This window comes from Giraffa tippelskirchi, chromosome 5 (assembly GCF_054371585.1).
Source record: "Giraffa tippelskirchi isolate mGirTip1 chromosome 5, T2T-mGirTip1v1.2.pri, whole genome shotgun sequence".
Taxonomy (NCBI): Eukaryota; Metazoa; Chordata; class Mammalia; order Artiodactyla; family Giraffidae; genus Giraffa; species Giraffa tippelskirchi.
This window is the reverse complement of record NC_137279.1, coordinates 19,808,922-19,836,596: the sequence shown is the minus strand read 5'-3', so window position 1 is coordinate 19,836,596 and position 27,675 is coordinate 19,808,922. Positions and strand designations below refer to the sequence as shown.

General features: G+C 43.4%; 2 protein-coding genes across 52 annotated transcripts in view; one reads left to right on the top strand and one right to left on the bottom strand.

Moving 5' to 3' along the window:
* The window catches only part of LOC145504689 (uncharacterized), a 73,538-nt gene extending 63,021 nt beyond the window's left edge, over positions 1-10,517 (bottom strand). The window contains exon 1 of one of the 2 annotated variants that reach the window (XR_014052420.1): positions 5,842-5,952. Coding sequence is in view for 1 of the 2 variants with exons in the window: in XM_081485970.1 (XP_081342096.1) it covers positions 10,193-10,517 (325 nt within the window). In the remaining variant the exon portion in view is untranslated. Of the gene's footprint in view, positions 1-5,841; positions 5,953-10,192 lie in introns of those variants that run through there. The other variant, XM_081485970.1, reaches the window with a different exon arrangement.
* The window catches only part of FAM20B (FAM20B glycosaminoglycan xylosylkinase), a 45,190-nt gene continuing 27,307 nt past the window's right edge, over positions 9,793-27,675 (top strand). For 4 of the 50 annotated variants that reach the window (XR_014052395.1, XR_014052396.1, XR_014052394.1 and 1 more), the window contains exons 1-5: positions 9,937-10,928; positions 11,775-12,024; positions 13,037-13,181; positions 13,956-14,123; positions 22,681-23,184. Coding sequence is in view for 25 of the 50 variants with exons in the window: in XM_081485941.1 (XP_081342067.1) it covers positions 22,808-23,184 (377 nt within the window). In the remaining 25 variants the exon portion in view is untranslated. Of the gene's footprint in view, positions 11,454-11,774; positions 12,025-13,036; positions 13,182-13,955; positions 14,124-17,964; positions 20,568-22,680; positions 23,185-27,675 lie in introns of those variants that run through there. The other 46 variants (XR_014052397.1, XR_014052398.1, XM_081485940.1 and 43 more) reach the window with 36 other exon arrangements.

Sequence of the window (27,675 nt, the reverse complement as noted above, 5' to 3'; positions counted from 1 at the left end):
TGCATCCTTATTCAGTGATCTTGTAAAAGTTCTGTAGTCTGTTTACCTATTCAGTGTTCCATTCACTTTATTTTCAGTCAACATGTATTTATTGAGCAACCACTGTGTACCAGACACTCTACCAGTTTCTAGGTATACAAATAAGAGTAAGACATAGCCCATACCCTCAAAGAGCTTTTAGTCAGTGTGAGAAATAGATGATTTCAATATAAGAAGAAAGTAATGATTATAAATGTGTACTGATCAACACGCACGCATCAAGATTTAGCTTATATAACAATAGAGCACAGAGGAAAGGAGAAGCTATATAGAAGCAAAGCTTCATGTACTATATTAAAGTTGGCATTAATTTGAACTACACTGTTATAAATTAAGATGGTAACTGTAATCACCAGGGAAATCACAAAGAAAATGACTTAAAAATATATAGTAAAAGAAACAAGGGAATTAAAAAATGGTATGCTAGAAAATACTGATTTAACACAAAAGAAGGCATTAATGGATGAGTAAAGGAACAAAAAGTCACAAGACATAGAGATAACAAATATCAAAATAGCAAGCAAATCCTACCTTATTTGTACCTTACATTAATTGGATTAAATATTCCAATTAAAAGGCAAATACTGACAGAATGGATTAAAAAAAGAGAAAGGATGGTAAAAGATATTCCATGCAAAGAGTAATCAAAAAGAGTTTGGGTAGCTACACTAATATCAGATAAAACAGACTTTAAAAAAAAAAATGTTGCTAGAGACAAAGAAAGTCATTTTAGAAAGATAAAGGGTCAAGTTATCCAGAAGATATAACTATTAAAACCACATATGCACCTAATAATGGTGCTGCAAAATACATAAAGCAAAAACTGACAGAATTGAAAGAAAAACAGGCAATTCAACAAGAATAGTGACTTTAATACATGTGTGCATATGTGCTCAGTTGCGTTAGTTGTGTTCGATTCCTTGCGACACCAGGGACCATAGTCTGCCAGGCTACTCTGTCCATGGGCTTCTCCAGGCAAGAATATGGGGCTGGATTGCCATGCCCTCCTCCAGGGGATCTTCCCGACCAAGAGATCAAACCTGTGTCTCCTGCATTGTAGGTGGATCCTTTACTGCTGAGCCACCAGGGAAGCCACTTTAATACATACCTACTTTCAATAATGGCTAAAACAACTATGCAGAATATTAACAAGAAAATAGAAAACTTGAACAATACTAAAAACCCACTAGAAGTAGAGATCTGTAGAACACACCACCCAACAAAAAGCAGAACATGCATTCTCTTCAAGTGTAATAGAAGCATTCCAGGACTGCTCATGTGTTAGGCTATAATACAGGCCTCAGAGATTCAAAAAAACTAAAGTCACACAAAGTGTGTTTCATAACCACGATGGAATGAAATTAGAAATCAATAACAGACGGAAATTTGGGAAATTCACGAACATGTGGAAATTAAACAACGCACTCCTAAAAAACCAATGGATCAAAGAAGTAATCACAAGGGGAATTAGAAAATGAAAACAAAATGCAAGATACCAAAATTTATAGGATGTATCCAATGTTTAGAGGGAAATGTATGGTAAATCCCTATATTTTAAACAGAAGGAAGATCTTCAGTCACTATAATATAGAGGGATGTGCAGAGGCCTAGGCGAGCTGAGTGATGGGGTACTTAGCTTTTCCTTAAAGATGACATTTTATGGATGAGTAAGGCTGGAGGAAGGTGGGAAGGGAATTCCAGATGGAGAACAACTTGAGCAAAAGTATGTAGGCATGAACTAGCAGGGGGTATACAGGAGCGCTTTACACAGTTCCGTATTTCGAGAACGTAAAACATGTGGCCAAGAAGGCTGATGAGTTTGTGCAAGAAGGCTGTGACTCCCAGCCCTGAGGTTCTGTATGCTCTGCTGAGAACCTTGGGCTTTCATCTTCAGGTCACTGAAAGTTTATAAGCAGGTAGGTATATAATGTGATTCAGATTTCCTTTTGTGTTTTGTTTTGTTTTATTTTAAAATATTTATTTATTTGGCACGTGGGTCTCAGATGCAGCACATAGGATCTTTGCTCTTAGTTGTAACACGTGGGATCTAGTTCCCTGACCAGGGATTGAACCCAGGACCCCCAGCATTGGAAGCATGGAGTCTTAGCCACTGGACCACCAGGGAAGTCCCCAGATTTCCTTTTGGAAAGATCTTTCCAGATGGAGTTTTCTATATGGATATTCTGGAATGGATAGCAAGGGGTTAAAGTGGAAAGATTAGAGACAGAGAGGCTGGAAAAGGGGTCATTGCCATAATCCAGTGGGGAGAAAACGAGCCTGAACAGGAGCTGCAAGGGTGAGGCTGGAGGGAAGGAGCTGGATTTGAGGAGTCTTTAGGAAACCAGGGTTGGCAAAACAGTAATGACTGGAGGTGGGTGAGGATAAGGCTTCTAGGATAGTGGATACTTCAGGCTTGGGTGAGTGGTTGCCACAGTGAACAAAGATCAGAATGCCAAGGGAGAAACAGGTCAGAGAGTGTCTTAAACTGTTTTTCTTTTCCCCCCTTTTCTTGTGCACGGCCATAGAAAAAAATGCTATCCTGGTAGTATGCTGCTAAGTCGCTTCAGTTGTGTTCGACTCTGTGCGATCCCATAGACAGCAGCCCACCAGGCTCCGCCGTCCCTGGGATTCTCCAGGCAAGAACACTGGAGTGGGTTGCCATTTCCTTCTCCAGTGCATGAAAGGGAAAAGTGAAAGTGAAGTCGCTCAGTTGTGTCCGACTCTTAGCGACCCCATGGACTGTAGCCTACCAGGCTCCTTCGTCCATGGGATTTTCCAGGCAAGAGTACTGGAGTGGGGTGCCATTGCCTTCTCCGTGGTAGTATCATATCTGCCAGCAATTTGCTAACCTCTCTGAGAATGCTTGCACAGTCCTTTCATGGGTGCCCTGAACTCCCACCCCCAAGGGGTCCTCTGTGCCAACATGTCTTGCCTCCCCATTTCTCCTACAGTGTCCCCTGGGGCACACCAGGCACAACAGTGAGCTGTTGGCTGCTTTCTCCCTGGGATCCTAGGCCCGCTGCGTCGAGTATCTTGTCCTGCCCTGTCCTGGGCCACCTCCCTCTTCCATGAACATCTACCTTCCAGGACAGGGTCACAAAAACTGCAGGCCTGAGCACTGGATTTCCCCCATCCATGTGTTTTATTTGGCCTGCCTTGTCTTGAAACTATGTTTTTTTGGACTTCCCTGGTGGTGCAATAGACTAAGAATCCACCTGCCAATGCAGAGGACACAAGTTCAATCCCTGGTCCAGGAAGGTTCCACATGCCAGCATTGAGTCCACCCTCTAGAGTCCACAAGCTGAGCTACTGAGCCTGCGTGACCTAGAGCCTGTGCTCTGCAATAAGAGATGTCACTGCAATGAGAAGCCTGTGCACCCCAACGAAGAGTGGCCCCTGCTCGCTGCAACTAGAGAAAGCCCAGGAGTAGCAACAGAGACCCAGTGCAACCAAAAACAAATAAATAAATAAAAGAAATTACAAAAAAGTAAAAAATACATATTCTTAAATATAAATGACTTTGAAGGAGGGACAAAGTCTTCCTCTCATGTTCCCTGGAAACCTCTGGTTGTCTCATCCTCAGCCTACTTGGCTCATTTCCCTTCGTGCCTGGCAGACCCAGGCTTCTGAAAGACTTAACTCCACTGGAAGAGGATATGCAGGGGGTCTGGTCCATCAGGGGGCAGCATCTTGACAGAGCAGGTCATTGGCTTCCCTGCCACATCTTTCTTACCTTGAGGATGCGGGTTTGGAGAGAAATGACTGGTTTTCTGTGAATGCCTTTGGAAGGACAGTCCTACCTCCCTGTCGAAAATAAAAACCTGTTGCGTATATACATTAGACTAAATTGTATAAAATTGCCGATGTTGAGCTGGTTTTGCTGCCCTGAAGATGGCCATTTCCCACAATTCAATTGATTAATAGGATCCTGGGTTAGTCACTAGTAGAACAGTCGTTCTCAGACTGGGTTGCAAATTAAAGTAAGCCAGGAGCTTTTTAAAACTACCCTTGCTAGGACCTCCTCCTAAGATAATTAAATTCAAATCTTTGAGCATGGGGGCAGGCACAGCGATATTTTCAAAATTCGTGTGTGGCCAGATTAAGGACTGCAGCTTTAGGACATCCTTGAGTTAGTCCTGAGAGAGGCTCAAAGAGTCTCAGCTTAACTTCTTAGCACGTTTCCTGTGGGTGATGGGAGCTGAGTTTGAGGAGCTCAGAGCTTCCATGTGGCTGCAATTACCTCATGCAGTAATTAATGCAATTACTTCATGCAATAAATTGAGTTAATAAAAATAAAAGAGCTTCCATCACAGCAAAAAAAAAAAAAGCAGGGGGTGTTAAATATCCCTGTGCATGTGGTAGCATCCTAAGCACATCACAAAATGCCTACCTTGTGGGAATTAGCAATTTGGAATCTGCAATGTTATCTCTGCCAAATCCACTGGAGTGCCCACTGGCACTAGAGAAAGGCCCAAAGAACTGGAAAACATTCCAAAACATGGCCCTGGACATCCACTCAAGAGCACACATAACAACAAAGTATGCTTTTTGGTCTGAATAATTCAATGATTTCAGCCATGCTGTTGTTTTGTCACTTAGTTGTATATATTTTGTGGCCCCATGGACGGTAGCCCACCAGGCTCCTCTGTCCGTGGGATTTCCCAGGCAAGAATACTGGAATGGGTTTCCATTTGTTTCTCCAGAGGATCTTACTGACCCAGGGATCAAGCTTGCACCTTTTGCATTGGTAGACAGATTCTTTACCGCTGAGCCACCAGGGAACCCTGCTTTCAGCCATACACGGCAGTTAAGTGAAATACTCTTTGTGAGCTATAACCCCTTTGCATTCTCAATAATTCTAGGAATTTCACTTTGTCCATAATGTTTTTTTTATTTTTGCTTTTAATGAGCAGATTAAAAAACGAAAACGAAATATATTTTTAGTTTAGATAAATATTTGTATTTAGATAAATATATTTTTAGAATAAAAGAGAAAATAGCACATATAGGTTTCAGGGTGATGAAAATATTCTAAAATTAGATTATATAATGGTTGCTCAACTCTGTAACTGTAACAAAAACCATTGCACACTTTGTACAGGTGAGTTTTATGATATGTAACCTATAGCTCAATAATAAAAACCATAATACTAGTGTGGAAAGAAAATAACTGAAAACAGTTAATATGCATTCCGAATTTCTAGACATTAAAAGGGTGTGTGTGTGTGTGTGATGCTGTCCCTGGGACTTGAGTGTGGCACGACACAGGTGCCACAGGACGGGTTAAATGAGCAGTCCCAACGCTGTAAGCAAAGGGTGGGTAGGAATAGTACTGCAAAGCTGGTGGCAAAATGAGACACAGTACTTTGTACCTCTCTTGTGGTATGGTTGTACTGTCTTTGCCCAGTTGGGAAAGAAACGCAGAAGCAGCGTCCACAGAGAGCCCTATGCAGGGGACAAAACCTACCCTGGGGGCAGCAAGGCAGAGCAGGCATGCTCCTTCACTCACTCACCCTTCCACCATCTCCTCCCAGGCTCCAAACACTTTGGACCAGCGTGAGCTCTCTCCAACTGCTCCCTTCAAATTTCTTGGTACAGAATTGACTTAATAAGTTTCAGTAGGATCCATCATGGTGGGTGTATGCTCTGAAAAGGAGTGTGTGTGCTGTGTTCATGTGTACAGGAGCCTTGAGACAGTATTCCCCTTATACCCTGGAATTGCTGGACAGTTATTGGAGTCCTAGGGCTTGACAAATTGTCAGAGACTTGGAAATTCTAAAAGAGTTGAAGGAAAACGCTTACATTGATGAAGGGGCCAAGAAGGAAACCTCCGGTGCTCCCAATCCTCCACGTCTCCAGGACTTGCTCTCCTAAAACTCTTTCAAATGTTGAGAAGCTACCATGCGCCGTGTACTATGGGAGATACAGATGTGAATAAAACAGTCTTCAGCTTCAAAGGGTTTACCTATTAGGGGAAGAGGTCAGACATATCCCCCAAAGACATCAATAATACAAACCATACCACAGAAGAGGTACAAAGGACTGAGACTCAGAAGCCCAGGAAAACATGCACAGTTAGAAAAATTATGAAAGTCTTCCTGAGTAAGCAGCATCTGAGAGATAAGTAACATTTTCAGGGATGAAGATGGGGGTGGGGTGGGCATCCTGCAGGAAGTGCACTGCCCTAGGCTGGAGGGGGACAGCCCCACCCCCACTCTGATTTCAACCCAATCTCACTTCAACACATCAGTGCAGAGATGCTACCCCGTGTAAGGCAGAACCACAGATGGAAATAAAGATGAAATAAAGACAGTCTGTGTCTTTAAAAGCCTTGCAGTTCAAGGACAGGGAAGAGAGAGGCAAAGGGGGTGACTAGACAAAGATACCTAGAACCACAAGATACCACGTGAGTTGTGAAAGAAGCATCATAGAAGCCATGGCAAAGCGCTCAGACCTAACTAACAGGGGCTCCGCCTGCCCTTTCATTCTGTTTCTCTGTACTAGCCTGTAAGCTTCTCAAGGATGAGGACCTGGACCTCTTGGTCCTTGCATGGCCTGGGTCTAGTTCAGTGTCTGGCACTTGGTAGACATTTGTTGAAGGAGGGAGGAAGGAAGAAAAGGCGGGGGGGGCGGGGGGAAGGATGCAGGAGGACAGGGAGGAAGGAACGAACAATTCTCCCAATGGTGAATCATCTCCTAAGGATGTCTGTGTTTAAATTCACATAGCACCGCCTAACCTCAGCTCTTATTGTCCCTTTCTTCTCCCACTTGTATTTTGCTCACCTCGATCCTTCCTCCCTGACAATACCAGCCCACACTATCTTCCTGGGCCTTGATTCTTACAGTGATCACAGAGCCTATGCTGCATAATTTAAGTACTCCACATTCCTTGCAGCTGCTTCCTGTGTGCTAGTTGTGTAAACTCTTTGAAGGCAGAGTCCCTTTCTTAAATGACTGCATCCCCCACGGTACTAGAACATATTGATGGTTGATTGGCTGGGCAATAAGGCCCATTACAGGAGGAGAGCAGAAACACAACCTGGGGTGCTAGTGCTATACATACATGCACAAAGAGCCTGGATAATGGGGCCTAGTAGAGAGAAAACTGGGGGACAGAACAGTTTTACCTTTAACACAGAGGCCCCAAACCCAGGGTTCTCCTTCTCTGAGGACAGAAGAGGAGAAAGTGTGTATGTCCTGCAGCACGGTGGGGTGGATGGAAGGATATGATAGATGTGAAATTAAGCCCTGGAGTGGGTTGCCTGGAGAAGTCACAAACCCTTCTCTCTGAATGTCCCTAAAGTCACTAAGGAACTAAGGCTGCTGGATGCACTGAGCTTCTCCCGAGTACCAGTTGGACAGTCCATCCTTGCTGTCTTTATCAGCAATATAGGTATGAAAGAGTCCTTTGGGGACAAAGTGTCTTAGAGGAAACGTTGATTTGCCCTTTGCTTTATGATCTCCTGATACAATGAACAATGTTCAGGAGGATTAGCTGACTGCAGGCAGACCAATGTTCCTGTGTAGAGAAATCAGGTAGACTCTCATTACCACCCAGCTCATTTCCGTGGTCAGAAAACGATCTCCAAACATTTTCAAATACATCCAATACAAGGCTGATACAACTCCTCCGGCATTTGACCGTGTACTCCTTCTTGCACTGATTTCATGCTTTCTGCAAAGGGGCTTCCTCTGTAAGTAGATTGTCTGGGACAGGTATAAAGACCAATTTTTCCTCTAAGATCTCCCAATACTAAGTGCTTAATAAATATATATATGAATTAAAACACTATACAATAATCTGAAAGTCCTCTCCCCACACATTTCCTTATGTAGTTCTCACAACCCTGTGAGGTAGGTCCCATGATTAACTCCCATTTTCCAGATAAAGAAATCAATATTCTGAAAGATCAAGTGGCACGCCCAATATCATACAGCCAGTAAGGAGTTCTTTCCCTTGCTTAAATGAACTCTAAAGCCAGAAGAAGAAAAGTTATGACCAACCTAGACAGCACATTAAAAAGCAGAGACGTTACTTTGCCAATGAAAGTCCGTCTAGTCAAAGCTATGGTTTTTCCAGTAGTCATGTATGGATGTGAGAGTTGGACTATAAAGAAAGCTGAGTGCCAAAGAATTGATGCTTTTGAACTGTGGTGTTGGAGAAGACTCTTAAGAGTCCCTTGAACAGCAAAGAGATCCAACCAGTCCATCTTAGAGGAGATCAGTCCTGAATATTCATTGGAAGGACTGATGCTAAAGCTGAAACTCCAATACTTCAACCAATTGATGCGAAGAACTGACTCATTTGAAAAGACCCTGATGCTGGGAAAGATTGAAAGCAGGAGGAGAAGGGGACGACAGAGGATGAAATGGTTGGATGGCATCACTGACTTTATGGACATGAGTTTGGGTAAACTCCTGGATTTGGTGATGGACAGGGAAGCCTGGCATGCTGCAGTCCATGGGGTCGAAAAGAGTTGGACATGCCTGAGCAACTGAACTGAACTGAAAGCCGGAAGAGTCAGCCCCATCTCTCCCATCACACACCTTTTCACATGCATCAATATGCACTACAGTATTTCAGGGATGGGAACCCTGAAGTCCAAGCTTAGTATATGATGAATAAACGAATAGATACATTATACAGTGGATGCACTGTATGGAGTCAGTGGAAAGGAGACAATTTAAGAAAAGGAAGAATCTTTAGTTCAGACTATTTACAAGGAGGGAGTTCCCTGACAGTCCGGTGGTTAAGACTTGGTGCTTTCAATTTCACAAGCCGGGCAGCAAGGTCAAAACTTAACAAAATTATATATAGGGAGTCTACTGAGTGTCAGGCATTGGAAACCCAGACACAACTGCCCTGCCCTCAGGGGCCTTATAGTCCTTTGCAAAAGACAGACGTTCAGAAACTATTACAGCAAACTAGTCACACTTTTTGTTAAATGCTGCAAAATGTTAGCGGGGAGCTGGGTAGGATTGGGGGCAGGAGGAGAAGGGGACGACAGAGGATGAGATGGTTGGATGGCATCACCGACTCGATGGACATGGGTTTGGGTAGACTCCGGGAGTTGGTGATGGACAGAGAGGCCTGGCGTGCTGCAATTCATGGGGTCGCAAAGAGTCGGACACGACTGAGCGACTGAACTGAACTGAACTGGTCTGGCCCAAAGAAAGAGCTCTCATGATGGGAAGGTTGGCCTCTTTTGGGCAAGAGGTTACTTTTGCACAGGCAGAAGCAGTGAAGTGAAGGCAAATTGGGTAAAAGGAGGAGGGAAACTGCTTCTCACAAATAGAACTTAGGAACCGCAGCTTCCAGTCCCACTGCCTGGCTGCCTATCTGCTTTACGAAAACCAAGAAAAGAGAAAGCGAAGGCTAGTGAGAGGTCGATTTATGTAAGCGGGGTGGGGCGGCAGGGAGAAGCAGGAGAGGCGTGAGTCGGCGTCGAGAGAGTTAAGCTGGGCCGGCCCGGGACGCAAAGGGTTAAGCAGGGCGGTCCGGAGTGGGTCCAGTAGGCCCGCCCACCGGGGCGGGGGGCGGGACCTCGCTGAAAGAGCCCTTGGATTGGCCGCAGGGAAGGCGTTAGGCTAGGACGGTACCAACAGTCGCGAGCCGCGGAGGCGGGGGGTGGGTGTGGGACCGCCGGCTCAGCGCCGGGAGAGGTGGCCGGGGAATGGCCGGGCCGGGGGTGGGCGGGAGCCGCAGTAGCGGCGGCTGGGGGCGGTGAGCGCGGCGTGGGGCTGCCCCTCCCCGGAGGCGGCGGGGGCGGCCGGGCCCGCGCCGCACCGCACCGCGCGGGCGGCCATGGAGCGAGCCTAGGGCCCTGCAGGTGAGCGGCGTGGGGGCGAGGGAGGGCGCGCGACCCCCGCCCCTGCCGAGGTGAGGCGAGGCGGGAAAGTGCGGGCCGGCCCGCGGGCGGGGCGCGGTGCGTGGCGCGCACCGGGCGGGGGCCATCTGAGGGCGGGGCGCCTCCCTGAGGGGCTGGGCACCGGTGCCCTGAGCGGTCCCCGAGCGGCGGCTGTCTTCGAGACCGGCCCGGGCCGGGCGCCCAGCCTCGTTGGCCCTGAGCGGGCTCCCGCCGGTCGTAAAAGCGGCTGAAGGGACGCGGCCGAGGCCGCCGCCTCCTCGGCCCGCCTGAGGCGCGGACGTTACCTGGGGGCGCCTCGGGCCGCTGGGGGTCTGTTGAGTTGACCCACCCTTGCGCCCGGACGCTGTCCCCAGATTCGACTGGCCCCGGTGCCGCCTCCGTGTCCCGCCGAGCGCCCGTTGCGGCGGCCCGGGGGTGGGGGGATCGCGCACCCGCGGGCCCACCTCGTGGCCGTGAGGCGCGAGTGACCTCCAGGCCCGAGGCGACAGGCAGGGTAACCGTGCCTAGGGGTCCGCGGTTCCCTCGGAGTCGTGCACCCCGCGCTCGCAGTAGGGCACAACTTAAGGAAATGATACGGTTGTGCAAAGTGGGTTGCGCTTGAGATTTCATTTCCGGGTGCTGTGGCCCCCGCAATTAAAAGAGAACCGAAACGTTGCCATTGATGATCACCGTGAGCAGTTGTCAAGTTGCGTCCTTGATTGTGGGATGTGATAAGAGTTTCATTCTAATCAGGCTTCTGTTACCTGCACGTCTCCCGGATAGGACGAGAAACGGTAGAAGGATGTTGGAGGGAAAGTGAAGGGGACAAGACATGATTGGTCATTAAAGATTTATTAGCCCTTTAAACGGCCATATCGTCGGTTGGAGGAGTGAGGATTTATAATTCTGGGAAATGAGAAATGCTTGATACAGCGATTTGAGTCTAGGGCCAAGTATCAGTATCATCCCCACCAAGCCAAGGTTTGATTTCTCACCTTGAAAAGAAGGAATAGGAATGTGGAATCTTTTAGCTTTCAAATGGTAGGACTTTAGGTAAAACTGTAACTATGATTACTGTTTACTAATACTTGCTATTCTCGTGTTGTAAATTAATGCGTAAATGTCATTGGGGTTATTTTAAATTGGGCTGGAGACGTCAGTGTAGTACAGTCCTTGAATTTATGCAGGATTTTTGAGCCAAGCCTTAAAGCACTTCTGCATATATTGTTATTTATCATCAAAACATACCCTTGAGAATCTGAGATACAGATGTTAAAGATGCTAAGTTATTTGCCTAGCCTTAGAGCCAGTCTAAGGTCGATTTATGTTAAATTAATAACTTTTGAAATTTGTGAAGATGATGGACTTTGGCCCCTAGAACCATTCAGTGCAGTCAGTCAACTGGAGGTCCTTCCACCTTTGAAAGCGCTTGTCAAAAGAGAATTAAGAGGCACAGACAAGCAATTCAGAGTCTCTGCCTCACATTAAAGTGCAATGATAGAAATGAATGGCGGTAAAAGATGATCAGGAAATCTTGGAGCTCACAGCTTTTCTTCAGTTTGACTGGTAAAAATGTGACATTGGTTTGTCCTATTTGTTTCTCTGGAACTAGTAGGAAAATAGCCACAATTTAGTTAAAGAATGAAAATTGGAAAACATGCCCAGGGTACTTTGAAATAGGGAACAAACATATCACTGTTTCTATCATTTACTCCTTTATGTCATAGAGTTACTTTATGCTGAGTTGATAATTTCTTGACTTTTAGTCCATTCTCTTGATTTCTATTTGTAGACTCCAGTTCTTGCACACAGCGTTAAAGCTTCTGCTTTTTATCTTTTCTGAATTTTGAATTTCTAAATGAAATTTTCTGTTTCTTCTACTCACAGGGCAGTCTTCAGCTTCCTTCACTTTGTGTGACCATCATTTTAATGGCGTAAACCCTGGAGCCAGATGCTTCAACTCTTGAATTGATAACTTTTAAAAATAGCAGCCACAGTGGTTGTCTCTTGGCAATTGCTTCAATCTCTTTATAGAATTAAGAGGCTGTTCTTTGTATTCTCTGGCCACAGTTGGAAACAGTAAAAAGGAGACTGTCTTTTGAAGCTGATGTCAGGCCTCTCTGGGACTAAGTGCCAGGTAGTATGGGGCTGAGAAGCACGGTTACAATGTGTTTAGTTGCTAAGTCATGTCTGACTCTTTTGCAACTCTTTGGACTATAGCTTAACAGGCTCCTCTGTCCATGGGATTTTCCAGGCAAAAGTACTGGAGTGAGTTGCTGTTTCCTTCTCCAGGGAATCTTCCCGACCCAGGGATCGAACCATGGTCTCCTGCTTTGGCAGGTGGATTCTTTACCATTGAGCCACCTGGGTGGAAGCACAGTTACAATGAAGAACTACAGTTTAGTGTTGTAGTGATAATGATTGATGTGCTTTGTTTTTTGTACCTAACAGTGTATAGTGAATAGTAGGTGTGGAGTAAATATTTGGTAGTTGAATAAATGAACGGAAAACAGTATGAGGGAGGAGGACATATCCTTGTGTAGATATTAAATTGTTTAGTTCCTCTTTACAAGAAAAAAAAAACAAACCAAGAAAATTGTTTTGGATTCCTGCTGAAAATAGTTCAGTTGAGATGGGTATCTGTAAAGGGTGTTACTTGCTGGAGCTGCCCTGAGATCTGATTGTGTGATTGGGTGGTGTTCTCGCCACCAGCAGCCTGGGTGCATCTTCATAGACTTGCTCCTGCAGCCTGCTCTGACTCAGCTCACCTAGCAGTTGGTCTGGTAGACACTATTTTTGCACTAGTAGAAGAACTCGAGTTCTTGGTGTTGACCGTGCCAGTATCACTGACCCTGGCTGTCCATCTTCTCGTCCTTCGTTTGGGGATGGGAGAGGGCATTTATCCTTCCCTGAAGTGCTTGTCATCCCACACCTATAAATCTCTCCCTCTTTTCCTTCCTTAAACTGCCTCTGTAACCCTCAAGGACTGACGAATTCATTGGCACAGACCTCGGGTACTAAACAGAAGACCTTACTTTGCAACTGAAACCAGCTTTTGACCACCTTGTAACGTCAGCGTGACTGCTAGAGCCATCTAGGAGAGAATGTAATACAAAGCTTTCACTTGTGATTTTGTTGTTCATATTCAGAATCAGGAGAGGGAAGGCCCAGCTCTGGACCTGGTCGATCTCGGGGGTGTATGTGTCATACCAGTACGAGATATGAAATGAAGGCTGATGCAGAAAAGGACACTGAGCTTGGGAGTGTGTGTTTGGGAGTCTACTTTCTGGCAAGGTAACTACCCTGTGGAGGGAATGGTGTTAATTTGGGTACATTTTGAAAGGAGGTCAAGGAATATGAAATTAAGAATGTGGAACAGAACCAAGTACAGGGTGAGACAGTGAAGTCTATCATTTCATCATTCTTTGCTCTTAAATGCTGACTCTCTGCTTTATGTATCGATATATACCAGCGTGGGAATAGGCTATTGTGTGCAAAAATCCTTTTTTGGCTATACTCTTTGTGCAGAATTTTTTACAGTGTATTTTATGTTTCATTTGCTTTTTAAACAATGTAGTTTAACCTTTGTTGATTTGAGATTATGATTACAGACAGTAAATCCTGCAGGGCTCCGAGGTGATTGACATATGTAGGTTGTTTGCCCCTTCCGCTTTTTGAATTCTTGAATTTGCTTTCAGTAGCCAGTCTGTCTCTTCTTTCAGAGGTGAAAAAGTATCTTTTTGCTGCTGTTAGTGTCCCTGCTGCCCTTTTTAAAATTTTTTGCAGCTTCTAATCTTCTGTGGAGGAGCAACCCAGATAACTCTGCTTCCTGAAATTGAATGTAAAACAGCTAAGTGAGCTTAGTGAGGGTCTGCCTGGCTTTTCTTTATTAGTGGATGAACTTTGTGACCATGATTTTGGCTGCCCAAAGACCTTTTGTTCTCTTGTTTCTTATCGTTGGTTTAGATAGTGAATTTGCACTCTATCCAGGTGCATTTATGTCCCTGTAGTTCCTTCTATAGAAAAAAGAAAGTGATATGGAAATATCAGTGTTGGTTCTCATTTCAGAAAGTATTGCCAATAACACTTGAAAGCTTGGTTCCAGCCCTGTCTTGTGTCATTCTTGGACAATGTCTTGGACCACCTCCAGTCTTCCTCTTAGCATTTCCAAATCATCTTTACTCCCAGTCCCAACCATCACCAGACACCAGCTTGGCCGTGAATGGTGGAAGCAAGGTATGTAGAAGGCAGCAGTTTAAAATTGAGTGTATAAAATTGGTATTAATATTTGATATTTCAACATTTTTACTGTATGTATATTTGAATTCATTACAGGACTTAGTTTCCCTATATTGGTTAAAAAAGAGGTCACTTTTAAACTAAAGAGCTGAAGAAATTCTTAAACCCATGAAGATCTCTGCCTTCCTCACTCTTCACTCCTTTTATTCAATAAGTGTTTATCTCATGTCTCCTGAACTGTGCTAGCTTACTTCTAACTACAAAGAAAGTAAAATATCCCCTGTCCTTGAGGAATTCACAGTAGAGGAGACAGGCTGCCAAAAAATATATGTGCGTATGTATGTGTGCCTGTGTATTTATATTCATATATAACAAGGGATCATGCCGGGAGCCACTCAGCCATAATTCAGCACAGACCTGCTTGGGGTTCCTATTTCTAAAGTGATCTGTAGCCTGTCAGCTTGACTGACCCTAGAACATAAGGTTAAAAGTGTGAGGTGTTACTGCTCAATAAAGTTTACCTACTTTTTGATACATTCAGCTTTTTACTGTTGAATGAAGTTTACATACCTTTTCAAGAACAGTAAAGACAGAAAACATGAAAATATGAAGTAAATTTTTTTATTATATGAAATTCTGTATTTCTACAGTATATAGTAATTACATTCTATATAGCCTTAAATGATTGTTAGATCTGATAATTGAGCAGTGAAATACCTAGAACTTAGGAAAGTTCATTATACCTGGCTCATTTGAAACAATGCAAATTCTTAGGCATTTCCACAGAGTTTCTAGATCAGTGAACACTGCCTATGTTGGTTTTTTAGAACAAATCTCACTAGCAGTATGAGCTGAAAATTTTTTCTTTCCACTTTTCAAGAAAAATCATTAGAGGAATGGGACAGGTTGCAGGAATTGAATTTTTTCAATGAGGGAGCAAACACTCTGTTGCCTGTTTCATTTTTTACTCTCACACCCAGGAAGAAAGGCTACCTTATACTTCATTAATGTCCAGTGATCATTTTAGTTCCTTTCTTCACAGGGAACTGTTAGAGGTTTTCACATAACACAAGTTTATATATGTGAATAAATATTTAAGTAGAAGTGAAAACAGTGAGGAATATATAACACTTGAACCGACTTGGACTGTGTAGAAGTTCGATTTTCTATACCCATAACTTAAGTTACTCCAGGGCTTATCTTAAAAGCTTTATTGTTCAGTCTGTCAGTCATGTCCGACGCTTTGTAACACCATGGACTGCAGCATGCCAGGCTTCCCTGTCTATCACCAACTCCCAGAACCTGCTCAAACTTATGTCCATTGAGTTGGTGATGCTATCTAACCGTCTCAGCCTCTTCCACACTCTTCTATTGCCTTCAGTCTTTCCCAGCCTCAGGGTCTTTTCCAGTGAGTCAGCTCTTCGTATCAGGTGGCCAAAGTATTGGAGCTTCAGCATCAGTCCTTCCGATGAATGTTCAGGGGTGATTTTCTTTAGGATTGACTGGTTTGATCTCCTTGCTGTCCAAGGGACTCTCAAGAGTCTTTTCCAGCACCACAGTTCAAAAGCATCAGTTCTTCACTGCTCAGCCTTCTTTATGGTCCAACTCTCATAGCCATACGTGACTAGAAAAGCTGTAGCTTTGACTGTATGGACCTTTGTCAGCAAAGTGATATCTCTACTTTTTAATGTGCTATCTAGGTTTGTCGTAGCTTTCCTTCCAAGGAGTAGGTGTCTTTTAATTTCATGTCTGCTCTAGGACATGCAAAGCTGTCAGCTTTAAAACACAGATTTAATCTTCCAAACTGAAGGACATTGTGAAGGGCATTCTATTCAGCCATTTTCGTGAAATAGAAAAAGTTCCTGCTTCCCATCTGTTTCACTCACATCGAATGTGGTAGAATTGAACTTTGTAAACAAGAGAAAGACATTGGTCTAAGGTCGGCGACCTTAGTGACATCACCTCCTGGTCTTCCGCTTCATGGCATCCACTCTGACAATACCTGCTCCTCAAATTTAGAGAAGTCTGGTTCAGAAATACAAGGTTACTAGAACTCTTGGTAATGCAACATATGTATTCAGCCTCTGACTGTGTAAACCCAGAAGACAGCATGACCAATGAGGATTATTTTCTTTGCCATTCTTTCTTCTTAGGAAGTCATCTTTGGGTTTTTGATATGGTAATAATGACCAACAAGCAACTACTAGGGGTTGTCCGAGCACTAGTTTTAGCACAATACACCCTGGTAGTACCATTCATTTTTAACAGTTCTGTGAGTCAGGTAATAGTATTTTTATTTCATTTTTCATATAAGGAAATGGAGGCCCAAGGAGGTTAGCAGAAAGAAAGTAAATTAAGAACCTATTTAAGTGAAAAGGACAACTATATGTAGATACTGATTAATGATATTATTTGTTGCTAGGTTTTGTTTCAGTTGAAGACTCCCAATTGAAGATGAAAAAGAAGAATATTATGCTGCTGTAGGCGGTGGTGGCAGCACAGGAGTGGGCTGGTTTTCTGAGGATATAGAGATTTATTTAAGTAGTGAACACTTGATACCACTTAGTATTAGAGGTTTTGACTTCTTAGGCTGCTGCTGCTGCTAAGTTGCTTCAGTCGTGTCCGACTCTGTGCGACCCCATAGACGGCAGCCCACCAGGCCCCGCTGTCCCTGGGATTTTCCAGGCAAGAATACTGGAGTGGGTTGCCATTTCCTTCTCCAGTGTGTGAAAGGGAAAAGTGAAAGTGAAGTTGCTTAGTCGTGTCTGACTCTTATCGACCCCATGGACTGCAGCCTACCAGGCTCCTCCTCCGTCCATGGGATTTTCCAGGCAAGAGTACTGGAGTGGGGTGCCATTGCCTTCTCCAGACTTCTTAGGCTAGAGGCTCACAATGCTAAGTGGAAAGATTTCTGAATGCCCTTTATTTTACTTATAAGAATTGTCACTAACCATCAGGAAAGACTGCATTTATTTCTAGGAGGCAGCTAATAATAATGTAGCAAAGTGCTCTAAGGTCACTACCAATTGAAAAAACAAAAGCGCAGTATATCAGACTTGCCCCAAGGTGGAAATATGCGTTTTTATTTTATTTTGGTACTAAAGGGTTATAATTTTTGCTAAGATTTATGCTTTGACTGGAGTTTAAAGGTTAGAATTTATAACCTGGGTGTGTATAGTTCTGTGAGTGTGTGGGGTTAGCCTTAATTGCTCTAAAGTGTATAAATGGACTTTAGTAAATGATGCATTTGAGATGCTTTTTTTTCTTTCGTTACCTTTAAGAGACTTTATTTATTAATCCAATTTTTATTTGTACTTAAATGGTTAATTAATATATCCCATATAGTTGATATGGACAGAATAGACATGAAAATGTTAGGTTTACAAATTACCCCCAGATATAGTGGCTTAAGACTAAATGATCTAATTCTCATCCTTAGGCAGATCAACTGGGCCCAGCTGATTGGTTCTTCTGCACACATGATATTGGCTGGAGTCACATGGATGGCTGTATTTAGCTGAGACCTCAGCTGAAACTGGAATGCCCTAAATGGCTTCACTTATGTATCTGGCTCTCAGCTGGGGTGGCTGGAATAACTAGGGGCTGACCAGGCCTCTCATCATTCAGTAGTCTAGCCTGAGCCGCTTTACATAGTAGCTTGGTCCCAAATGGAAGCTGCTAGGTCTCTTAAGACACCTAGCACTTGGCCACTTCCACAGCATTCTGTGATCAAGGCAAGTTACAAAGCCAGTCCGTATTCTAGGGAAGGAAAAATAGATTCCACTTCTTGATGGGAAGAATTGTTGGTTTCTGTCTTTGTAGACAGTCACCCGAAAACTCATAATTAAATTCAGGTCTTACCTCTTACGCTTACCAAACCTTCAGAGGTTTACTGAAACCAGCAATGACCAAAGAAGAAGTTTGTGAAATTGTCCTTGTGATTTCCACTCAGGATGAAGGGCAAGGAGAAAGTGTGAGTAAATATGATAATACACTAGGTGTATAATAAATCCTACCCCCTTCATCATTTTCTTTGTTAATCACTATCTGCGTGAAAAGTTCATACTGAATGTTTTCCTTCTGGTACCTGACACTCACAAAATGTCTTGCATTCCCTTCATGTGGTAAGAACTTGATTTGATCATTGAATTGAAAACACAAGAAACAAGTATTACTGAAGTCTTTGTTTTTAGTTGCTTTGAACAGAAGTTGGGATCTCTTCTCTGTGACCTCAGGTGAAGTAGGGTGAGGTCTCTTGATTAGAGGGAGATTCAAGGTGGCACAGCTACTAATGAGGTTTGGAACCTTGCTGATGGCTTGTGGGAGCCCCTGATAAGGTAGTAAGTGTTGGGGCCAGGTCTTTTCATGTTCCTCAGCAGTCACATACATTGAATTTTATCACGCAGTGGCTTACAGATCTTTGCACCAGTGTGTATTTCTGTATATGCTCCTCCAGACATCAGTCAGATTCTTGAACAGAGGGATCTAGTCTTTATACTATGACTTCACTTTTTTCTGTAAAACCTCTATTTCTTCTCCCAAAACAATTTACAATGTAGTCATAAGTTTATCCTTATAAAACACTTGCTGTATGTGTGGGAATGTGTGTATGTGTGTAAGAGAAAGAGAGAAGAATGACATATCAACTTCCATATCAAGCCTCATTTCGCTGATAGAGCCGAGAGTGAAACCAGGCTTCAGTGTGAAGATTCCTTATAAACGTCTGTCTTCCAGAACTCCAGTCTGGGAATTTATGCCAGCCTTTAGTGTGAAGATCACCATTAGCCCTGCCTTTTTTATATTGAACATTTTTTGTGTTATATTATTACCTTGAGTCTATTTGTTCTTTGAGGTAGGCTCTCTTCCGCATAACAGAAACATTAAAATAAATGACCATAATATAACTGGACAGTGTTACACTGTTGGAGGCATTTATATGAGGCGGTGCAGGCATGAAATAGAGCAGGCAGACTCCTGAGAATGCAGGAGAAGTTTTCATGAATAATTTGAAATATACTCAGTGATCTTGCTTTCATTTCCTTAGTATCTGAAATGGAGGATCCTCTTAGAAACCCAGTTTGCAGAGTATATAGTATGCTACCGTTTTTAAAGAAGATAATACAGTATGGAAGCTCTGTCTTGGGTACCCTCCCCTCTTAAGGATACAGGAGAGGGGGGCATCACTGTAAAGAGTAAAGGAGTCTACCATCATTGGAGGATGGAATCATTCTATATTGTGTATCTAATACATTTTCCTGGAAAGGAGTCTTGCAGACTCACAAGCTTTCTGTAGAAATTCCACTAAAAACTCTATATTGTCAATTTCTTGAATATCTTTGTGCTTGCCCTGTAGGCTGAAGGAGTAGCAGCTTTCCAACCAAAGGAAAACCTCTTTCTGAGCTGTCAATATTTACTCAGAAAAAAACTATCCTCCAAAACTACCAACTAAATTGAATAGTGTCAGCAGAGAAGTATATTGCCTAAAAATGCATAGCTGATTAAAGATAGCCAAGTTAAGGTGCCAGGTGATACACATTCATTTGATCACCGAATGTAGTACCGAAGGAAATTAACAGCAGAGTCTCGAGATACTTGCAAAGCCTCATTTGCAGTGGTTTGTTTGGTTTAAGGGGAAAAAGGCATCTGCCCTTACTATGCTATGTACTGTAGGGAGTGCAAAAGTAGCTAAGATCTGTAAGGAGTCAGAATTCTGAGAGGGGAATTAAGAACCATCTACAAGAAGACACTGGATACGGCAGAATGTAGTTAAGTACTGGCCCAAAGACAAGAGAGGTTACTATAGTAAGGAGGTACCAGAAATGGCTTTGAAGATGGCCCTTGAAAGCTAGATTAGGCTTTAAACAGGAGAAGAGGGGAAGAAATGATAAGAGCAAGAGGAATTTTGAGAGCGCTCCAGTGAACAATGACACGTAGAGGACCAAGTTCCTATTCTGTTTTGGCGGAAGCTGACACATGAGGGAAGAGAGTGGTGCCTAGCAACATAGACTGGCCGACGCCATCATTGCTTTGCTAAGGGATTTATGGAACTCACAAATGGTGTGTGATTAGAAAAATGATTTTGCTGCATTATCTATTCTGGATTGGAAGACCTGCAGGTCCAACAGGCTGTTCTTTCAGGGATTCCATAAAAGGTGCCCTCACTAAATGCAGTCAGTGGCTGTGGACATGCCAGGCAGTTGTTGAGAGCAGGGCCAAATTGCAGTCTTACTTGTTCTACCAGGATGTGGTGACTAATCACAAACGTGAAAACTTGTTCGGCCCCTTCTTCAAACCTACCCTCACAACTAATCTGCAGAGATAAATAGTGAAGTGAGGTAACAGTTGAACCTTTCAGTCACTTAATAGGGATTTCTTAGTTGAGTGGATGAAGTATTTGCAGCCCGGAACTGATGAGTGCGTTCTTCTGGGGCCCATCAAAAGGTAATGAGATTTCAGAACTTAAAAGCACACAGGCTCGGTTTGTTTTGTTTGAATTTGGGAGCTACTCAAACTTCTCATCGCATTGGTGATTTAAAAAAAAACAAAACCCCTCACTGTCCCCAGCTTTTGTGCTAAATGTTTAGATATGATATGTTTATATAGCACGAGGGAGGAATTTCTTCATTCTAAATGTAATGAGCAGCATCATTAGAAGTTCTCGGGCTAACCAGACTTTCGTCCTGAGGAGGGTTGTGTAGGACATGAAAGGCTGTTCAACTGACCCCTTTATGCCAGAAGAGCACCTCAGCTGGAGGTAGTTGCAGCTGTAGGGGCTAAGGAAAAGATTGCCAACACAGTGAGATTTCCACATTACATTTTACCACTGCAGCCAGAGATCTGTACTGTTGAACAAATAACTGAAGAATTTTTGTGGTTTGGGTCATGTTAGGACTAGCAAAAATCTCTGAAATCTGTCCTACTAGCATCGCTGTTATCAGTAATCCTAGGGAACTATTTTACTGAGTTTTACACCAAATTTGATACCATCACAATTACATTTTGGATACACTTGAATTGCTTGTGTTTCAGCTAATAGTGTTATGTACTCCCTGGGAGATGATGATGCAACGGAACAGGTGGCTGGAGATAATTAGAATTTGAATTTGACTCTCACTTTGCCGTCTTCCTGAAAATGAAATGGGAGTGGTTAATCACCAAGAATAAACTGCATGTCAGCAAGCTCTCAGCAAGGCGCTGCCCTTAGAACACACTGCTGCTCTAGTAGACTGTTTTGGGATGTGCTTCCAGCTGTTAATAGGGGAGCTGTCTCCGGTTTGGCTGGGAGTGGCTCAGCCTGAATCATTTGCTCCATCTTTTGTATTGGTTTTATTTCTTCAATTAATAGTTTGAGTTGTTAAATGAATTGGAGAGTGAAGCAACACCCTGTTATCTTCTTGTCATCTTTGCCTTAGCCCAGCGCAGTGCTGCCTGTAGGCATATCGCAGAGCAAGCTTGTGCGTGTTTTTAAAGGGCCCTCTGGAGTGGAAAGCAGCCTGTCAGCATGCAAATGAGATTGAATTTTATGTTCTTGACACCTTGGCAAAAAAATGTATTTGGAATCTTTCAGCTTGAGAACTGACCAGTGTGGTGGGCCCCACACAGGAACCACTTCTGTAGGTCTGTAGCATAAGTATCTTTGTTTTGTGCCTGACCAGTCCAGATTTAGTCACGTTGCTATAGTACCAGGTTTCATTAAATTGCTGGTCATGTTCTTCTAATAGCCAGATGGTATAGGGATATGTTTTTCCTTTGCTTAATTTATCCAGATTTGATTATCCATATTTTACAGGGTTTTTAATTTTGAAAAATAATTCGTAGAAGACTGATGAGTAGAGATACATGTCTGGGTGTTGTATTTCAGTATATGAGCAGCAGATACTACATGTTTAGGCTTGCTGGATATTTGAATTCAGAGAGGGAGTTATTACTGTCCTCTGTACCCTCTTTGGTGGAGAAGGAAATGGCAACCCACTCCAGTATTCTTGCCTGGAGAATCCCAGAGACAGAGGAGCCTGGTGGGCTGCTGTCTACGGGGTCGCATGGAGTTGGACATTACTGAAGCGACTTAGCAGCAGCAGCAGCAGTACCCTCTTTGGCATTTTTTAAGAGTTCCTGTCTTATAATATGTCATAATACTTGTATTTGGAGACAGTAACCGGAAAGTTACCAAATACTGGTGGTTTTGGATAATCAAAAGTCATTTATGGGTTTTGAAAGGTAAAATGAAAGTTAAAGAGTTATGCATATCTTAGTGTTTAACTTTTTTGTGCTTTTTCTCATCGTTTTGGTTTCTAAGAATTGGTGGCCATCCAAATGGCTCTGGAATGGCTCTGCACCCTATTAAAACAGGAGTATTTGCTTTAAAATTTTCAGTGTACCTAGTTCATAGCTGTTACATCCTTCCTTGGACCAGTTCATTCTAAATTATTGGGTCTTCTCAGACGTAGGATTAGTCCAGCTGAAAGGGTGAGCAATCTATTTGAGGCTTGCAAAGGATTCAGGGGTGGAAGGACAGAATTTCTGAATGAACTGTGCTTTATACTTGGGCTTGCAGGAATTGTGGGAGGCGCCTCAGTGAAGAGATGGACCAGTGTGTATAATCATGGAGTCTCCTTGCTGACCATCACCACCTGCTCTCCTTGATAAGTGAGAGTGGTCGGGGAGAAGGAAAAGAGGTCAACATGAAGCTAAAGCAGCGAGTCGTGCTGTTAGCAATTCTCCTTGTCATCTTTATCTTCACCAAAGTTTTCCTGATTGACAACTTAGATACATCAGCTGCCAACCGGGAGGACCAGAGGGCCTTTCACCGAATGATGGCGGGCTTGCGGGTGGAGCTGGTGCCCAAGCTGGACCACACCTTGCAGTCTCCCTGGGAGATTGCAGCCCAGTGGGTGGTTCCCCGGGAAGTGTACCCTGAAGAGACACCAGAGCTGGGAGCAATCTTGCATGCCATGGCCACCAAGAAAATCATTAAAGCTGATGTGGGTTATAAAGGGACACAACTGAAAGCCTTACTGATACTTGAAGGAGGACAGAAAGTTGTCTTCAAACCTAAGCGGTAAGTCTTCATCTTGGAAGTTATCTGTGCTGTTTGGTTCTAACCTGGAATTGTTTGAGTGCTCATCTCCCTCTCCTGCTATTCTCTTCAGTAAAATGGGAGGGAGAGACTCAAAGGTCTCTGAAGTCTTTTCTAGCTCTTAATGTTCCATGATTCTTTGAGTAAGGGAAACTTGCAGGAATGTGTTTTGGTTCCATACTAGATTGAACATTTTACAGTGAGAGCTCTCCTTGATTTCTAAATTTATCAAGTACTATGTGCCAAATGTTAGAGATACAAAATGAATTGGTTAGGAAATAAGCAATTTGTCACCGTAAGTGTACAGTTAGAGACCAGATAACCACATGTCAGAAATGCCGTGGAGTAGGAGTTACCCAGAGTTGGAGTGAGTTTTGGATGGGTAACTGAAGTCCTTTTTAGTGCTAAAGCTATGATTCTTTCACTTGAGCTTTGGTTTTGTTTTAATTAATAGGCTTTATTTTATTTTACTTTATTTTACTAATTTTAGGTTTGCAGAAAAATTGAGGGGAAAGTATAGAGAGTTCCTATGTATGCCCTTCCTCCTCCTCCCCAGTCTCTCCTATAATGAACGTCTTCCATCAAATTAGTACTTTTGTTACAGTTGATAAGCCAATATTAATTAACCAAAGTCTATAGTTTATGTTAAAGTTCACTCTTTGTGCTGTATATTCTGTGAGTTTTAATAAACTTATAATGACAGGTATTCACCGTTACACCATCATAAAGGACAGCTTCCCTGACCTCAGAGTCCCCTGTGTTCTATCTATTCATTCTTCCCTTCCTCCCACTGAATCCCTGGCAACCACTAATCTCTTTAGTGTCTCCATGGTTTTGCTTTTTCCAGAATGTCATATAGCTGGAGAGATACCTTTTGTAACCTTTTCAGATTAGCTTCTCTCCAGGTTTTTTAAGGTTCCTCTGTGTCTTTTTGTGGCTTGATGGCTCTTTTTTTTTTCTGAATAATATTCCATTGTGTACATGTACCACGGTTTGTTTATTCATTCACCTACTGAAAGTTATCTTGGTTGCTTCCAAGTTTTGGCACTTATGAATAAAGCTTCTATAAACATTCACGTGCAGGTTTTTGTGTAGATGTAAGTTTTTAGCTCATTTGGGTAAATACCAAGGAGCATAGTTGCTGGACTATATGGTGAGAGTATGTTTAATTTTGTAATAAACTACCAATCTGTCTTCCAAAGTAGTTGTTTCATTTTACATTCCCATCAGCTATGAGTGAGAGTTCTTGTTATTCCACATCCTCATTAACATTTGGTGTTGTCTGTCTTTTGGATTTTGGTCATTCTGATGTGTGTGTAGTAATACCTCGTTTCTTTTGCCTGTTTTAAGCAGAGAACTGAGCCATTTTAGTTGCCTCAGTCCAAATGTGAACTGGAGAAAGGGCTAGTTCATATACTATCAGACAGTGATCCCTTTGGACTTCTCTAAGGATCTACAGAGAGAATTTATGTGGCAATTCTATAGTATAATTATTTTTTAAGTTTTCTGTGTGTATATGAATTTGAAATAGGTTAACATGATGGTAATCTGTGTTCTTTTGACAGGAATTAGTTACCAGTGCATTTTCTCAAAATTTGTAAGGTCTGAAATTATCTGTGGACTAAACAGTTTTTTCATTCCTCAGTGGAGCTTTGAAGAGAATTATAACACATAACTTGGGGTCTGTTGCTGGGATGGGAGAAGAAACGTGGGGTGATGATGTGCAGAAACTTACTGTGACCAGAGTAGTTGGCTTAGCTCTCTTCATGACCCAAGTATCAGTAGATACTATACTGGCAGAGAGCTAATATATTGGGATGCCAGAAATGGACGGGATCTGCATTTGCCTGGAACTGGGAGGTATGGTGTGTGGAAGATGTGGAAAAAGCATGGTTATGTGGACCTTGAATTTAATTTCTGTTGCATGCACACCGTTTGCCAGTTGTTACACTAAGTACTTTTGTATGTTAATACTGTTAACCTTCATCACAACTGTGGACAGTTACGGTGCTTATTTCCAGAACCAGAAACTGAGACGTAGGAAGAGTAACTTGACAGGGTCACCCTGCGGTAACTAATGGAGCTGGCATTGGGGTCTGTCCGAGTGTGAGCAGCTGGTGTTCTGCCACACACATGCGAGCCTCTCACGTTTGTTTGTCTTCCTATAAGAGAGATGACGTGGATCATCCGTCTTCAAAAATTTGCTAGTTTCTTTTTGAAATGTGATCCTTGACCTCTTGATTTGTAGCCTGAGAGATCAGCAGCATCAGCAGACTGATGGAAAGAAACCAAACTAAGAACAAGAATTAAGTTAGTGTAAAAAGAGATGAATTGCAGGCAGTTTGTGTTTAAATAAAAGGATACCCTCTTCACACCCACTGTTTATACACTGGGGAATTAAAGGTGAGATGGGGCAGCAGGTAGTGTTAGAAGGCAGATATTACTGACGATGTGCAACGTTAGTGTTAGTTCAGGTGCTTTGCAGATAGGTCTGCAGTGTTCAGACAAGATATAATATAAATGGAGGGTGGAGGAGGCCAGACTGGTGAGAAGGGGAAGTGGCAGCAGATAAATGCATAAGCTAACGTTAGTCACTGATGCTTTATCTCATATCTCTTACTACCACTGTAGCCTTCCCATTACTTTCCTCTTCCAGAGCATCCTGAAAACTACTTTCATTCTTCTCCCAAATACCCATATTATCACTGTGCTCCCCAGCTTTAAAACATCCAGGGATTCCCATTACTCACCAGACGAAACTCAGCCTCCACAGCCTAATGGCCAAGCCTCTTACAGCCTGGTCCTCCTCTCTACACCCAGCTCTTTATTCTCGTCAAGGCAGCCCCTTCATCCCCCATCATCTCCCAAATAGCCCTTGTCTATGCCCGGCTCCCGGGATGTTCCTCCTCCACCCCCTGCAAGCTGTCGAGGCCCCTACAGTGGGTGGTAGCACCCTAGTCACTGCACACACTGACCTGGGCTGATTATACCTGGCACACTCGCTGGCTGGGGAAAGTGGGTGCACACTTAAGTGCTTGTAGAAATTGACTTCAGTCCGAAAACACCCAGCAAATTGCTATTCTGACCCCAGGGGCCTCTGAGACTATTGAGTCCTAGTGTAAGTGCAAATTAATGTCCTTGGTCACATTCTGATGTCCTTCACCAGGAGGATAGGAGTGATTTATCAGCAGTTACTGTATGAATTTCGTTGTTCTGTCAGTGACTTAAGATGGATCGCTCTGTTGAGAGGAGGATCTAAGTCCTTCCTGCTGAGTTGAGACATGCACCTTTCTTTAACAGCCACTTGTGGTTCAGCATTTCTGGAGCCTGGTTGTCCAAGTCCTCCTGTCAGAGATGGAAGCTTTGTGTAGTGCATGAAATATACAGGAATACAGTCATGCCTTTATTTGCACATTTTGCCTTACATTCAGTTCAGTTCAGTCGCTCAGTCGTGTCCGACTCTCTGAGACCCCAGGAATTGCAGCACGCCAGGCCTCTCTGTCCATCACCAACTCCCGGAGTCTACCCAAACCCATGTTCATCAAGTCGGTGATGCCATCCAACCATCTCATCCTCTGTCGTCCCCTTCTCCTCCCGCCCCCAGTCCTACCCAGCATCAGGGTCTTTTCCAATGAGTCAACCCTTCGCATGAGGTGGCCAAAGTATTGGAGCTTCAGCTTCAACATCAGACCTTCCAATGAACACCCAGGATTGATCTCCTTTAGGATGGATTGATTGGATCTCCTTGCAGTCCAAGGGACTCTCAAGAGTCTTCTCCAACACCACAGTTCAAAAGCACCAATTCTGCGGCGCTCAGCTTTCTTCACCGTCCAACTCTCACATCCATACATGACCACTGGAAAAACCATAGCCTTGACTAGACGGACTTTTGTTGGCAAAGTAATGTCTCTGCTTTTAAACATGCTATCTAGGTTGGCCATAACCTTCCTTCCAAGGAGTAAGCGTCTTTTAATTTCATGGCTGCAGTCACCATCAGCAGTGATTCTGGAGCCCAAAAAAGTAAAGTCTGACACTGTTTCCACTGTTTCCCCATCTATTTCCCATGGAGTGATGGGACCAGATGTCATGATCTTAGTTTTCTGAACGTTGAGCTTTAAGCCAACTTTTTCACTCTCCTCCTTCACCTTCATCAAGAGGCTCTTTAGTTCTTCTTCACTTTCTGCCATAAGGGTGGTGTCATCCGCATATCTGAGGTTATTGATATTTCTCCCGGCAATCTTGATTCCAGCTTGTGTTTCTTCCAGCCCAGCGTTTCTCATGATGTACTCTGCATATAAGTTAAATAAGCAGGGTGACAATATACAGCCTTGACGTGCTCCTTTGCCTATTTGGAACCAGTCTGTTGTTCCATGTCCAATTCTAACTGTTGCTTCCTGACCTGCATACAGGTTTCTCAAGAGACAGGTCAGGTGGTCTGGTATTCCCATCTCTTTCAGAATTTTCCACAGTTTA